A 13,401-nucleotide genomic window follows, 5' to 3' on the forward strand; every position below is an offset into this window, starting at 1 on the left:
TCAGGGAGGAACGAAAAAAGAAGGATTTCTCATGAGAAACACTGTGTGAGGTCTATCCTGAGCTACTTCACAGCAATCTGCAGGCATGGTTTGGACTTAAAATTAGTACCCTAGGGACTGGAGTGAGTAGTTACTGAGTACTCAGGCCGTGCATGTTTCAGCAGACATTCAGTTTTTCCTTGCATCTTTGCCTATTACCAGTTTTCTTAGAGACTCACACAAGTAGAAATGACTAAGAGTAGACACAAAATAAAAAAAGATAAATGAAGAGTACTATGCTGAAGGTACAACAGCCTGAATGTAGCAGCCTCTCTGCTTGCTTATATATTTACATTTTTAGAGTTGTTGCAATATGCTCATCTGTATTCTCTCGTTACTCTGAGACTGAACTTCCTCTAACCACAGCAGCTTAATATAATAATCTCTATTTCCAGTCTGAAAAATTTCTTTTTCCAAATGCATAGACACACGGTAAATATACAACAAAATTTTCAAATGCCAGGCAAAAAGTAATGAGTTAAGCATTTCATGCTGTGGATAATTAAAGCCAACATATTTAATCTCATTTTTTCAAATGTGAACCTTGGCAGCAGTTTCTAGAGGCTGTGGGTCTCTGATGGTCTTGACCAAAGTGATATGGGCATGGGAAGAAATGCAGTCTCTTAGATAAAGAGACAACCAGAACTCTAAACTAGTGTACTAAAGCTAGTTGTGAAAGTTCACAAACTCAGGACAGGGAGCAAGTTCTGAACTCCGTTCTCCAGTTACTGAAAAAATGCAGCATCTTATAAAAATTTTCATTTCTGGATGGACATGAAGTACGTGCACCACCTCACTCCTAAGCAAATGCACTGTTAATATTAAAAATTGAAGTCCGTTGAAGAAGCCATTCAAAATCTCTCTTGCATGTCAGACTTATGCATTAGAAATAGATAGGATATTGGTTGTCAAACTGCTTTCCATCATATTTGAAAAATCACAGCTGTCCATTGAAGTCACCAGAGACTGGAAAAAGGGAAACATTACTCCTATTTTTAAGAAAGGAAGATCTGGGAAACTACAGGCCATTTGCCCTCACCTCTGTGCCTGGGAAGATCATAGAGTAGATCATCCCAGAAGCTATGTTAAGGCACGTACAATACAAAGAGGTGATTTGAGACAGCCAACATGGCTTCATCAAGAGCAGATTGTGCCTGACCAATCTTGTGGCCTTCTATGATGGAGTGACAGCTTTGGTGGATGGGGCAGGGGTGATGGATGCCATCTACCTGGATGTCTGCAAAGCCTTTGAAGTGGATCCTCACCACATCCATCTCTCTACATTGGAGAGGCATGGATTTGAAGGATGGACTGTTCTATGGATTAGGAGTTGGTTGGTTGGTTGCAGCCAAAGGGTTGTGATCAATGGTTCTGTGTCAGGGTAGAGGCCAGTCACAAGAAGTATCCCACAGGGGTTAGTCTTGGGACCAGTGCTCCTCAACATCTTCGCCAATGACAGAGATGACGGTATTGAGTGCACCCTCAACAAGTTTGGACACGACGCCAAACTGAGTGGTGCAGTCAACACATTGGAAGGAAGGGAAGCCTTCCAGAGGAACCTGGACAGGCTGGAGAAGCTGGCTCATGAAAACCTCATGAGGTTCAATAAGGCCAAGTGCAGGGTGCTGCACTTGGGTTGGGACTGTTGCAGGTATTTATACAAACTAGGGGAAGATCTCCATGAGAGCAGACCTGTGGAGAAGGACTTGGGGATCCTGGTGGACGAGAAACTGGACATGAGCCAGCAGTGTGTGCTTGCAGCCCGGAAGGCCAACTGTGTTCTTGTGTTCTAGGCTGCGTTAAAAGAGGAGTGGCCAGCAGGGAAAGGGAGGAGATTGTCCCCGTCTACTCGGCTCTTATCTGGCCCCATCTGCAGTACCGCATCCAGGCCTGGGGCCCCCAGTATAGGAAGGACATGGAGCTCTTGGAGCGGGTCCAGAGGAGGGCACTGAGATGAGCAGAGGACTGGAGCATCTCTCCTATGAAGAAAGGTTGAGGGAACTGGGATTGTTCAGCTTGGAGAAGAGAAGGCTCCGGGGAGACCTCATTGTGGCCTTTGAAGGGAGCATATAAACAGGAGGGGCAATGGCTGTTTATGAGGGTGCGTAGTGATAGGACAAGGGGGAGCTGTGTTAAACTAAGACAGGGGAGGTTTAGGTTAGATATTAAGAGGAAATTTTTCACACACTGGAACAGGTTGCCCAAGGAGGCTGTGGATGCCCCATCTCTGGAGGCATTCAAGGCCAGGCTGGATGTGGTTCTGGGCAGCCTGGTCTGGTGGTTGATGACCCTGCACATAGTAGGGGGGTGGAAACTAGATGATCATTGTGGTCCTTTTCAACCCAGGCCACTCTGTGATTCTATTAAATGCATGGATAGAACAAGAAGGGTGTCTGAAAACAGACTGTTCCACTGCCACATCTGGCTAGTATACAAGGGTTTTATTTCTTAGCATCTTAATCATAGGATTTGTCTGGCAGCTTTTCAGAAGTGTTACTGCAATTTCCTTCTTTTCTTGTTAGCTAGGATTAATATAATACAAAAACAGGTAAGTTGCCACACGACATTGTAGGATTTTATTCAGATTTCTGAGAAATTACTTAAAACACTCATTTGGTTTAAAGCAAACACCATGTTGATACAATATCAATATTAAGTGTGCCTCTACTTGTGATGGAAGCAAAAAGAAGGAAGAGAAGAAGATACAAGAAACAGAGAACAAAAAGAAGAATCAGACCATACATTTACTGGGAAAATGTAACAAAATCATGATGAAGAAACATTTTTAAATGCTATCAATGAGTGTATCAAGGAGCAATTAAATTGGTAGTACAAAAGAGGGGAAGAAACACCACATTTCAAGAAGCACACAAAATATGTTTCAGAATTTTAATGTTCAAGTAACTAATCCAGGTTGCCTTGAATTTATATCTTTGAGAAAACAAAAACCTAAAAGTATGCACCAAGTCCCCATATTCTCAGCTCCGTTACTCAACAGAAAATACATATGATAAGGAAGCACGTAAAAGACCAGGCTGGAGAGGAGACCTAAATGTGCTATGTTCTTATAGTTGGTGATTACTGAAATACACTGAATTGGAGAGATGGAAATCTATACCACTGATCAATAATTACATGAGAAATGTAGAATGGAGACAGGCACTAGACAGCTGAAAAAAGGCAAGTCACTAGAAGTCATTCTCTGAAAAGCTGAAGTTGTGTCCAAATATATTGAGAAAGAGAGAGACAAAACAAAAACAAAACATCATGAGCTTGAGATAATAACCCAAACAGAATTTGCTGAAAAATAAAACAGTAAGATACCATCTCACACAATTAGAACAGCAGGTCTGTTTAGAGTCTAAGACTTGATGATTAAAAAGAGTACTCGAAGATAGAGCTGAATGAAGCAGGCAGAATGAATGGTCTGTTTGTACTGTGGAAGAGGTGAGAGAAGTTCCCCTGCTAGAACCCTTCTGTGCAAGGCATGAAGGAGGGATCTGCCTAAACAGCAGAGAGGCACTGGGTCCAAACAACATTCAGCCCTCAGCTCTGGAGAAGCTCAGGGATGGAACTGCTGAACTTGTAAGCCTGATAGTATCTGTTACCAGACAAATAATGAGAAACTATAACAAAGCACTGGAATCAGTGGCTAAGCAGGTAAATACGATTTTCAAGGTGTCCTATATCTTCTCCTTTGTAATGCCACTTGTAGGAGTTTTGGAGCCTGCTAAGGAACTCAAAACTCGTACTTCAGGAGAATACTGCTGACGTTCACAAGCATCTAAGTAAAGTTTATTCAAGTCTATTCATTGTGGTTTTCTGGTACATTTTCAAGAAGATTTCTGGTGAAGGGCTCTTAAAGAAACTAAGGAATCTTGAAATAAGAGGGATGGTAAGTGTTTTGATAAATAGCTAGTTCAAGGTAATAAAGAGAATAGGACTAAGTGGTCTGTTTGCAAAATGAAAAGATGTCCACAGTGGACTCACAAATTGGAACACTGTGCGTCTCAGAAAGGAGCTGGTATAACCACAGAGTAACAGTGATGTGTAGAACAGTATCCATAGGTGGAAGGAATTAATTACAGTTCTGCTGGGAAAAGAGGCAAGTGGGAGAGAGATCTCGTCAAGGTCTAACTAACTAATAATCATAATGCCACAAAGAGGCTGCATTTTCCAGTGTTTCATACTGAATATCAGGAAAACAATACAGAGTACCCAGTGAAGTTAGCAAATGGCAGATCCCAGGCCAAAAAAGGGTCATTTACACTTAGAAAACAACGTCACAAGAAGTTGCAAAAGCTTAACACTGTTTAGCATCAAGCGGAAAACAGACAGCTCCATGGAAGAGAAGGCACCTCTGGCTTGTCTAGTCCCTTAGCCACAGCATCTTTGAGGCTGGGAAAGTACCTGCTCGCCTTGCCCTCAGACAGCCTTTCCTTTTGTGGCCAACTGCTTCTGGCTAGTTACTGGACTAAATGAGCTCTTTGCCAACCCAGCACAGCTGTTCAGCTTTGATTTTCTAATGTTCAGGTTCAAATAGATGTTAGATTACTTTTAATACTGCTGATGGCCATGCTGACAAGCACTTCTAATGTCCTTCAGTGTCAAAAGAGTACATTTGTTGAATAAAGGTATCTTTGCCACTGAGCCAACTGCATATGGTACTTCCTCCCATGTGTATGTGCATTTATGAGTATGTACTATATATCCACATGCAGGTTGTAATCTAATGCTTCTTAAGTAGCCAGAACTGAATGTGCTTTTGCATCTTTGACAGGATGCTGAAGCCCTTACCATTTCTAAGTAACAATGTGTGGTAAATAATCTTAGCTGGTACTGGAGTAATTTCTTCTTTTTATTCACTGCATTGTTTTTATTTTATTCACCAATGACACCCAGATTCCATTATATTTTTAGTGTTTTAAGTGCTGCTATGTCAAGAGGTTAAAGTGAATATGCTTTTTTTTTTTCAAAATGCTTTTTTTTTTTTTTTTTAAATCAATGATATTTTACATAGCAGTCCAATTAGGATGTTTGTGCACCTTCTATTCCCATTTACTGTTAGATTCTGTCACCTTTCTCACCTTTTGGGTATATGAAGCCCCAAGACCTTTATGAAGACTCAGTCTCTTTACTTGTCTGTTTTCCGTACAGGGGTATTTCTTAATCTCTTTCATGCTTTCATTTCTGAGTAGCCTGTATTTTACTTTATAGATCTCCCTCCTATTCTTGGGTCTCCTATTTCCCTGTATGCTATGTGGACTACAATAGTGCCCCCAGGTCTGCTCTCACACCTGAGATGGGATGCCATAGAGACAGACTCAGACAGGCTTCAGCAGTGGACCTGGGAGAACTTCATGAGGTTCAACAGAGCAAAGCGCAAGGTCTTGCACCAGGACTGTGGCAACACCCACAATCAGTACAAGCTGAGGGATGAAAGGATTGAGCTCTTTTGGGGGACTGGTAGATAGCAGTTGTACATGAGCTAGCAATGTGCCCTCACCACCCAGAAAGCCAACCATATCCTGGGCTGCAGCAAAAGAAGCACGGCCAGAAGGACGAGGGAGGTAATCCTGTTCCTCTAATTGGTACTGGTGAGAGCTCACCTGGAATACTGGGTCCAGATGTGGAGTCCTCTGTAGAGGAGGAACATGGACCTGTTGAATCATGTCCAGAAAAGGGCCATAAAAATGATCCTAGGGAGGAAATGTCTCTCCTATGAGGACAGGCTGAGAGAGCTGGGGCTGTTCAGCCTGCAGAAGGCTTCAGGTGACTTGATAGTGGCCTCTTGGTACCTAAAGGGAAGAAGAATAAGAAAGAAGGGGACAGACAGCAGGGTCTGTTGTGATAGGAGAAGGGGAAATGGTTTAAACTAAAGGAGAGGAGATTTAGAATGGATATGAAGAAGTTTTTTTACAATAGAAGTAGTGAGGCACAGGAACAGATTGCCCAGAGAGGTGGTGGATGTCCTGTCCCTGGAGACGTTCAAGGTCAGGCTAGATGTGGCTCTGAGCACCCTGATGGAGCTGTAGATGTCCCTGTTCATAGCAAGGGAGTTGGATTAGATGGCCTTTAATGATTTCTTCCAATTCAAATAATTCTGTGGTTCTGTTCATCATCTCATATCACAAGATGAATGCACACACACTTCACTTGCTAAGAGCTCTACACCCTGTCATTTCCTGTTATTCCCATGAGGATCTCCCAGATCCGGATTCACATGCTCCTAGTATTCTACTACTAGAAAGTCCTCAGGACTTTTCAGTGCCCCACTTCCCACCAGAGTACTCCTTTCACCCAATAACCTCTTCCTGCTTCTAAGAAGAACACCATTCTCCAAGCTTTCATTCTCCAGGGTTCCATCTGCCTCCACCCACTACTCTCAGGCAGGGCTGTGGCTTCCCTCAGTACAACTAGGGCCTGTACTGACTCTGGGAATGCAGAACTGCAGGGCAGGCAAAATGTCTGAGCACTGCAGTACAAACATAAGGACAAAATGAGAACTGACATTAAACAGGTGGTAGGCCTTGCAAGTGTAATCAGTACCCATCTAGCCATACACATGAATACTGCTTGAATTAAAATAGCAAACTATCATGATATAAGCTCTCCATTCTCCTTTGCATACAGCAGTTCAGGAGATGTTTCCCTCCTCTTTCCTATTGTTATTTATTAGTACAGAGAAGTGACAGAAATTTGTTAACTATTTCCAAATCGCTTCCAAACCCCTGACAACAGGGCAATTTTTTCACAGGTATGATCATCTGATCTTTATGCCTGCTTATGGAAAATGTTGGGTTTTATTTGCATATCACCAGTTATTAAAGCGGTGTTTCAATCACAGAATCATAGTTTGCTTCCAGTTTTGAGCTGAAGACCTTTATTCTAACATCATCCACTCCTTTCAAAGACCTTACTGCCTGGCAGAAGCCAAACTTTACTACGGTTTCACTTTTTTACTTTCCAGCTCACTCGCTGATTTTCACAATTATACTTCATACAGTGTGAACATTTCCTGAATCCTGTCTGTTGTAGTCTGTCACGCTCCGAAGTTCTGGAGCATACCAGGAATTTCTCAAAAAGAAACAAACAAAGTGATTTTTGTTCTCTTGTAGAAGTGTTTGAAAAGGTAACACTGAGAATAAGATCAGTGCCTCCATCTCCTTTATTCACTCATTCCTAATATCAAATTATTTTTTTGAGAAGTGGGAGGTGGGGGGAAACTGTTGCCTGAGTTTCCTCCCATTCTGTGAGCTATGATTTGCACATGTATAAAACAGATAGCAATGAATAATGACAGTGTATGCGCTGACCTGATACTGTAGAGCAGAAGGTTTTCACATCACTCCAAGGTTCCCCTTCAAGCCTCAGAACTAACTTCGCATGTCCTAATGGGTTGTGCAGGCATCTTTATTGATACTTAAGAAGGATTGGTTACTTGCAGCACAGGACAGAGGAAGGAGACATTACTGGTACCAATTTATGCAGGAAGAAGTGCTTCACAGAAAGGACTCCACACTGCGCTCGGAAGACATCTGGAGGCCGGCAGGGGAGCGCAGTGTTCACCCACTCCCGCTCCGTGGTGACCTCGTGGGCACCCGCAGAGCACGCAGCTCCGCGCTGACCCACAGACGTACACCTTTCTCCGCGCTCGCTTATCCGAGCCGCACATGCGGACCCTCCCCAGACCCCTTCACGCCGGCGCCGAGCAGAGATAGCGCGCTCGCGAAGGATTGAGATGCGGCTCCAGAACGCCACGCCGGCGGCTGCGGAGCCGCCTCCTCCCGGGGGCTCCGGGTCGGAGCCACGCTCCTCTCGCGAGACAAGGCCCCGCGCCGGCGGGCTCGGCGGGGCGGGAGAGCCGGGGCGCCGCGCTCCCCCTCCCTTCCTCTCCCCCAACCTCCGCCTCGGGGCCGCTCCCCGCGGGGCGGATGCGGCGGCTCCACCGTCGTTTCGTTCCGCGTGGTGCCGCCACCGCCCTCCCCGGCAGCGGGCGGAGCCTGAGGAGCGGGCGGCCCCCCGCATCCCGCCTCTTCGCGAGCGGGGAAGCGAGGGGCGCGGCCAGGCCGTTCCGCGTCCCAGTTCCTCTCCCCGCGGCGCGGGGTTCAGGTGGAGGGGGCGGGGGGTGCGACGAGCGTCGTTTCCTTCTTTCTTTCTCCGGTGACGCGGCCGCTCCTCCCCGCGCGGCGCTGTCAGGCGGCGGGAGGCAGAGCCGGACGGAGGGGGCGGGCGGCGAGCGGGGGTCGAGGGCGGCGGCCACACCGGCGGCGGCATCATCACCTGGCGCTGCGGCGGGGCGGGGCGCGGCGCTGCGTTGTCTGCGGCGTGCTGCAGCCCCGGGCGCTGGTTGGCGGCTTAAAGCAGCGGAGCCGCCGCCGCGGGGGGCGTTCAGAGCAGCCGGGGCCGCCGCCGCGCGCACTGGTCGGCAGCGCAGGGAGCAGCCATGGAGGGAAAGCAGCAGCAGCAGCCGCCTCAACGGGAGCCGGGCCCCGGCGAGCTGAAGGTGCCGGGGGCCGCGGGTGGAGAGCCGTGCTCCGAGGGGAAAGATGCGGGTGCCGACGCACCGGGCAGACCGCTGGGACCCACGCCGAGCCAGAGCCGCTTCCAGGTGGACCTGGTGGCCGAGGCGCCCCGCAAGGCCAACGGAGAAGTCGACGCGGCGGGGAAGGGTAGCGAGGAAGCCAAGGGCCGCTTTCGGGTGAATTTCGTGGACCCGTCGGCCGGCGACGAGAGCCCCAGCGAGCCCGGCGCCGGCGGCAGCTCGGAGGGCGCCAACGTCAGCTTCCAGAACGGTGGCGACACGGTGCTGAGCGAGGGCAGCCTGCACTCCGGCGGGCACCACCACTACTACTACGACACCCACACCAACACCTACTACCTGCGCACCTTCGGCCACAACACCATGGACGCCGTGCCCCGCATCGACCACTACCGCCACACGGCCGCAGACCTGGGCGAGAAGCTGATCCGGCCCAGCCTGGCCGAGTTGCACGACGAGCTGGACAAGGTGAGCGGGCCTCGGGGCGGCCCCCGGGGCGGCGGGGCCCCCGGGACGTCGGGCCTCCTCCTGTCCATCCCCTTGCTGGAGACGGAGCCCGGCGGAGCGCTGCGGCTGTGCGTTCCGGGGCCGTGCTCCGCAGCCCGGGGAACGGCGGCCGCGGATGAAGCGGTTTTCCGTTCGCTGCCAAACGGGTCTGCGGGCTCTGCGGGGCATCGCTGCGGGGAGGGAAAGGGAGGGAGCACGTCTCAGCGAGGTGCTGCAGAAGGAGGCGGCCGCTGCTGCTGCGGGGTTTAACGAGAGGTAATCTCAGGGCCGTGTTGTGAGTGGAGCGTTAAAGTACTGCAGCGCAGCCCCCTGGGTTCTGCAGCGCGCTGATGTGTCCGTACCTCAGTTGGTTTTTCCACCGGTCGATTGGAATGAGGGAGCATGTGGGCCGCATCCTAATGAAGTGGGGAATGTTCTGCTTCCAGAGCTCTTTACATCCCATCTTTCACTCCTAGTTGGTCAGGCAGGAATTCCATGAGAAAATGTCGTCTTTGACGACTCCGGTGCTTCAGACCCTCATTAGGCAGCTCAGTGCATCCGTATATTCATCTGTGTTTTCTGGAAACATAGCTGATACAGGGATTGTTTGGTGATGCAAGGAGGTGTCTCCGTGACACAGTTCTGGTTAGATAGCACATTGCTTACTAACAGTAGTGGCATAGTCTTATTGCTTGTTAGGTTTGCTGAGGACTGATACCCGTTAGTCTGATTCTGAGTTAGTGCGGAGCAAAATCGACCAATCACTTGTTTTTGTGAGGTTAGAGCCACTATAAATAAGCCATATGATCTATGGGAAACGCACCAAACTTCTTTCATATTTCTGACTTCAGCTCTAAGCTGGGATGAGGAGCAGAAAGGGAAGGCTGTTGGATAACTGTCCTGCAATCCTAAGCTTGGCAAGCAGGTATTCTGTGTGTTTATATTGCGGCAGCCCAGCAAGCTCTTCGTGATACCATTAAGGCATTTCGGTGCATAATGAAACAGTTTGGAACCGTGCTTTCTATAAGCATCATTTATTCAAATTTAAAAGAATTGTTCTTGATAGGTTGCTTTGGACAGGATCTCAAAATAGATACATTGTAAGCATTGCTGAACTTAAAGTACTAATTTCTAAAATGGCCTTAATTTGTTCAGCAGAATGGATAGGTGTCTAAGGTTTTTTGTTTTTTTTTTTTTTCTGACTTGATCTTTTCCTTCCAACTTCTTATGAACTTGAAAAATTAAACTCTCTAATCAACAGTGATTTTGCTTGTACTGCCATAAGCTGTATTGCATGTAAGTGTTAGCAGGGCTGTTGGTACAAACATCCTAGCAGCACTGAATTCAATGTATACTAAGTAAAGATCTGTTGTTTCCCCACAAAAATGCTCGTTGTTCCTCAGGGAACTGCCATTCATTTTCTTGGCCTTGAATAGCTTCTTAATCCAGTGTACCAAGATTGGCTGTTACTTTGCATCAAGACTGATCTAGAAGCACTCACAGCAGTGTATTTGCTGCTTGAATTCATCTATTTCATCTTACCCTAGGTCTGCACAACACTTTTCTTGCTTTTCAAAAGTAAGTGCATGTTGACAGGCAGTGTTTCTGCAGTGCTAATGCTAGTGCGTGTGAAAGAATATATTTTGTATTTTTTCCGTAGCTTTGTTTACAATATCATTTGTCTAACAGTTGTTCTGATTCTGTTCTCACAGAGGAGCCCTGCTTGAGGAGGATGCGGTGCTTGAGGAAGATGCACATACGGAAGGAATACCTTTTTGCAGGAGTTTGTCTTATGAAGATAGGATAGGTGTCAGACCAGCCACCTGAGATGTTGTTTGGCCATTCTTATAGTAGGAAGGAATTGTTTTTAAAAGTGGCTATGGCAGTACAGCTGGGTGATGCTTCAGTACTCATTGGATGGATTGCATAGTACCAATGTTCTCTCTTATTTTAAGCTCCGAGTAAGGAACTTGTCACTTATCACTGGCTGCAGATAGCCAAGGTAGTTGGTGTTTTGCTTGTCTGCTTGGTTTGTGTTAATCTCTCTTGTAGAGAAACAGTAGTTTGGTGATACTGTCACAGTTGCTAATGTCACAGATAAGGTGATGCAGAAGCATCAGTCTGCAGAGACTTACAGCTGTGAAGATGGTTATTATTAGCAAAAAAGGGGGAGGGAAACAACCTTATGTGCTCTGCATATTTTTGTTGTATTTGCAGTGGTGTGTCCTGCCCTGCTGAGAGGATCTCCTTCAATCGTAACAAAGGTTGATAAGTGACCTTGATTTCCTTTTTTTTTTTTTTTTTCCTTTTTTTCTTAGAGTTTAGGAATATGTTTTGCCTATTAAAGTAAAAGTGTAGCTTGTAAAAGCATATGGAATGTCTTTTGTCTTCCTCAATGTAAATGTGCTATAATATCACACGCCTTACAGTTCCAGAAGGTAGATGCTTTTAAAGCCCGAATTGAATTGTTTAAGTTATCTACTGCCCTACAAAAATGTATGGAAGTGCCTTAACTGGGGAAATTATTTTTGAAACGAGCAACTTCACAGTCTGCGAACTGTTCTGATTTAATATTTGCCTTTTGTTCAGCCACTTAGAACTGTGGTCTGTGTGCAGACCAAGCCCTCTACTGGTAGCTTTGTTCTGTTGTTCGCTAAATACTTAATGAATGTGCTAGCCTGTCCTTTGACAGACACTGACATGGTGATCTCAGAGGACAAACTTTACCCCTGCTATCCAAATTAAACTGGGGGGAAAAAAAAAACCATTCCTTCTAGAACAAAAATGTGCCTGGCTTTCTCCACAAAAAGTCACATATCTTCCAATTCAGAGGACAGCTAAGTAAATAAAATGTTATTGAAATATTAGTGCAGGGTCATCTGAAATCGGGGTTGATTACTTTTTCTAATTTTTCAGTCCAGTTGGATGATGAGTTCTTTAAAATATCTTCTTTAATTTTTATTTTGTTGAAGGAACATTGCAGTTTCTCTTACAATTTAAAACACTGGGTACTGTGGAAAAACTGCATGGCACTATTTTTTTTTTTTTTTTTTTTTTTACAAAGAATATATACTCTCTTGAAAATAGTGAATGATTGCTGCAAAATACAAACTGTCCTTATAAAACAAACTCTGGAGAACTGACATAAAACTAACTGCTGCTGAAAATAGCAGTTTATTGCTTATCACAATCAAGGCAAAAAAAAATATAAAAATTGTGTGGTTCCAGGATAAACGAGAATTTTCCACAAAAATACAAACTGTCACAGTTTCTTCTACTTCTTGGTTTGTGTGTGAAGAACACAGGGCTTACTATTCGTAGGAGACTTAAGATGATTCTGGGCTATCCGGGTAGCTGGTGATGTAATGTGAGGTCTGAAAGCTGCTTCCTCCTTGCTGCCTTTTTTGTAAGGCTGGCTCCTGCAGGTAGGATTCTTCTTGCAGCACCTTGCTGAAAGCTGTCGTCAATCATGAGGCCTCATAGGTCTTGAGTTACTGTGATTTAATTCGGATCGCTTTTTATCTTTTTTTCTTTATATTTGTAAGCAGTACCTTTATTTCTTTCTGAACTTTAGTCCTGCTAAAATAAAACATGAGAAGTTCTCTAGCTTGGTCACTGTACTTCTAGATATCCTAGAAGCTTTTCATTTGTAACTGTTCTTGTTCACAGTTTTTGAAAAATGGTGAACTTTTGTGTTCATGAGCTTGGATGAAGCTTTACTAGCTTTGTGCAAAGTGGTGTTCTAATGTTTTTTTTAAAATCTGTGTGGAAAATTCTCGTTTATCCTGGAACCACACAATTTTTATATTTTTTTTGCCTTGATTGTGATAAGCAATAAACTGCTATTTTCAGCAGCAGTTAGTTTTATGTTAGTTCTCCAGAGTTTGTTTTATAAGGACAGTTTGTATTTTGCAAAATTGTTGCATGAGTTTTCTTTTATCTAATCTTTGTGATGTCTTCTGTCCAGAACCAGTAGAATAACGAAGCCTTGAACTGTCATTAGTAAATTGCTCATATTGTTCTTACTACTTTTTGTTTGGTTCCAGAGAAGCTGGAGATAATAGAACTGTTAACAGGCTATGGTTTGAAAATGCAAGCATAGGTTGCTGCTGGAAGCATACAAATTCTGCTTTGTCTTGTGGTTATGTATTTCAACAACTTTAAGTTGAATCTGGAAATTGGCATGGCTTATACAAAATAAACAACTCCCTCCCAGAATTGGAGATCTTTTTCTCTGACTCCCTAATAGGCTATAACAGTGGCCACCAAACTTCTTTGATTCTGCAACTATCAGTAAAATGATTTCGAGTTCATACCCACAGTATATGTGCATT

The 13,401-nt window shown here is 45.4% G+C and overlaps 1 protein-coding gene across 3 annotated transcripts in view; it reads left to right on the forward strand.

Moving 5' to 3' along the window:
* The first annotated feature begins 8,360 nt into the window (after positions 1–8,360).
* Positions 8,361–13,401, forward strand: part of SLC12A2 (solute carrier family 12 member 2) — a 52,757-nt gene continuing 47,716 nt past the window's right edge. For all 3 annotated transcript variants that reach the window (XM_052701077.1, XM_052701079.1, XM_052701078.1), the window contains exon 1: positions 8,361–9,049. In XM_052701077.1, the coding sequence (XP_052557037.1) occupies positions 8,486–9,049 (564 nt within the window). In that variant the 5' untranslated portion in view covers positions 8,361–8,485. The remainder of the gene's footprint in view (positions 9,050–13,401) is intronic.

This window comes from Tympanuchus pallidicinctus, unplaced genomic scaffold, assembly GCF_026119805.1.
Source record: "Tympanuchus pallidicinctus isolate F22 unplaced genomic scaffold, pur_lepc_1.0 scaffold4, whole genome shotgun sequence".
In the NCBI taxonomy this organism is placed as follows: domain Eukaryota; kingdom Metazoa; phylum Chordata; class Aves; order Galliformes; family Phasianidae; genus Tympanuchus; species Tympanuchus pallidicinctus.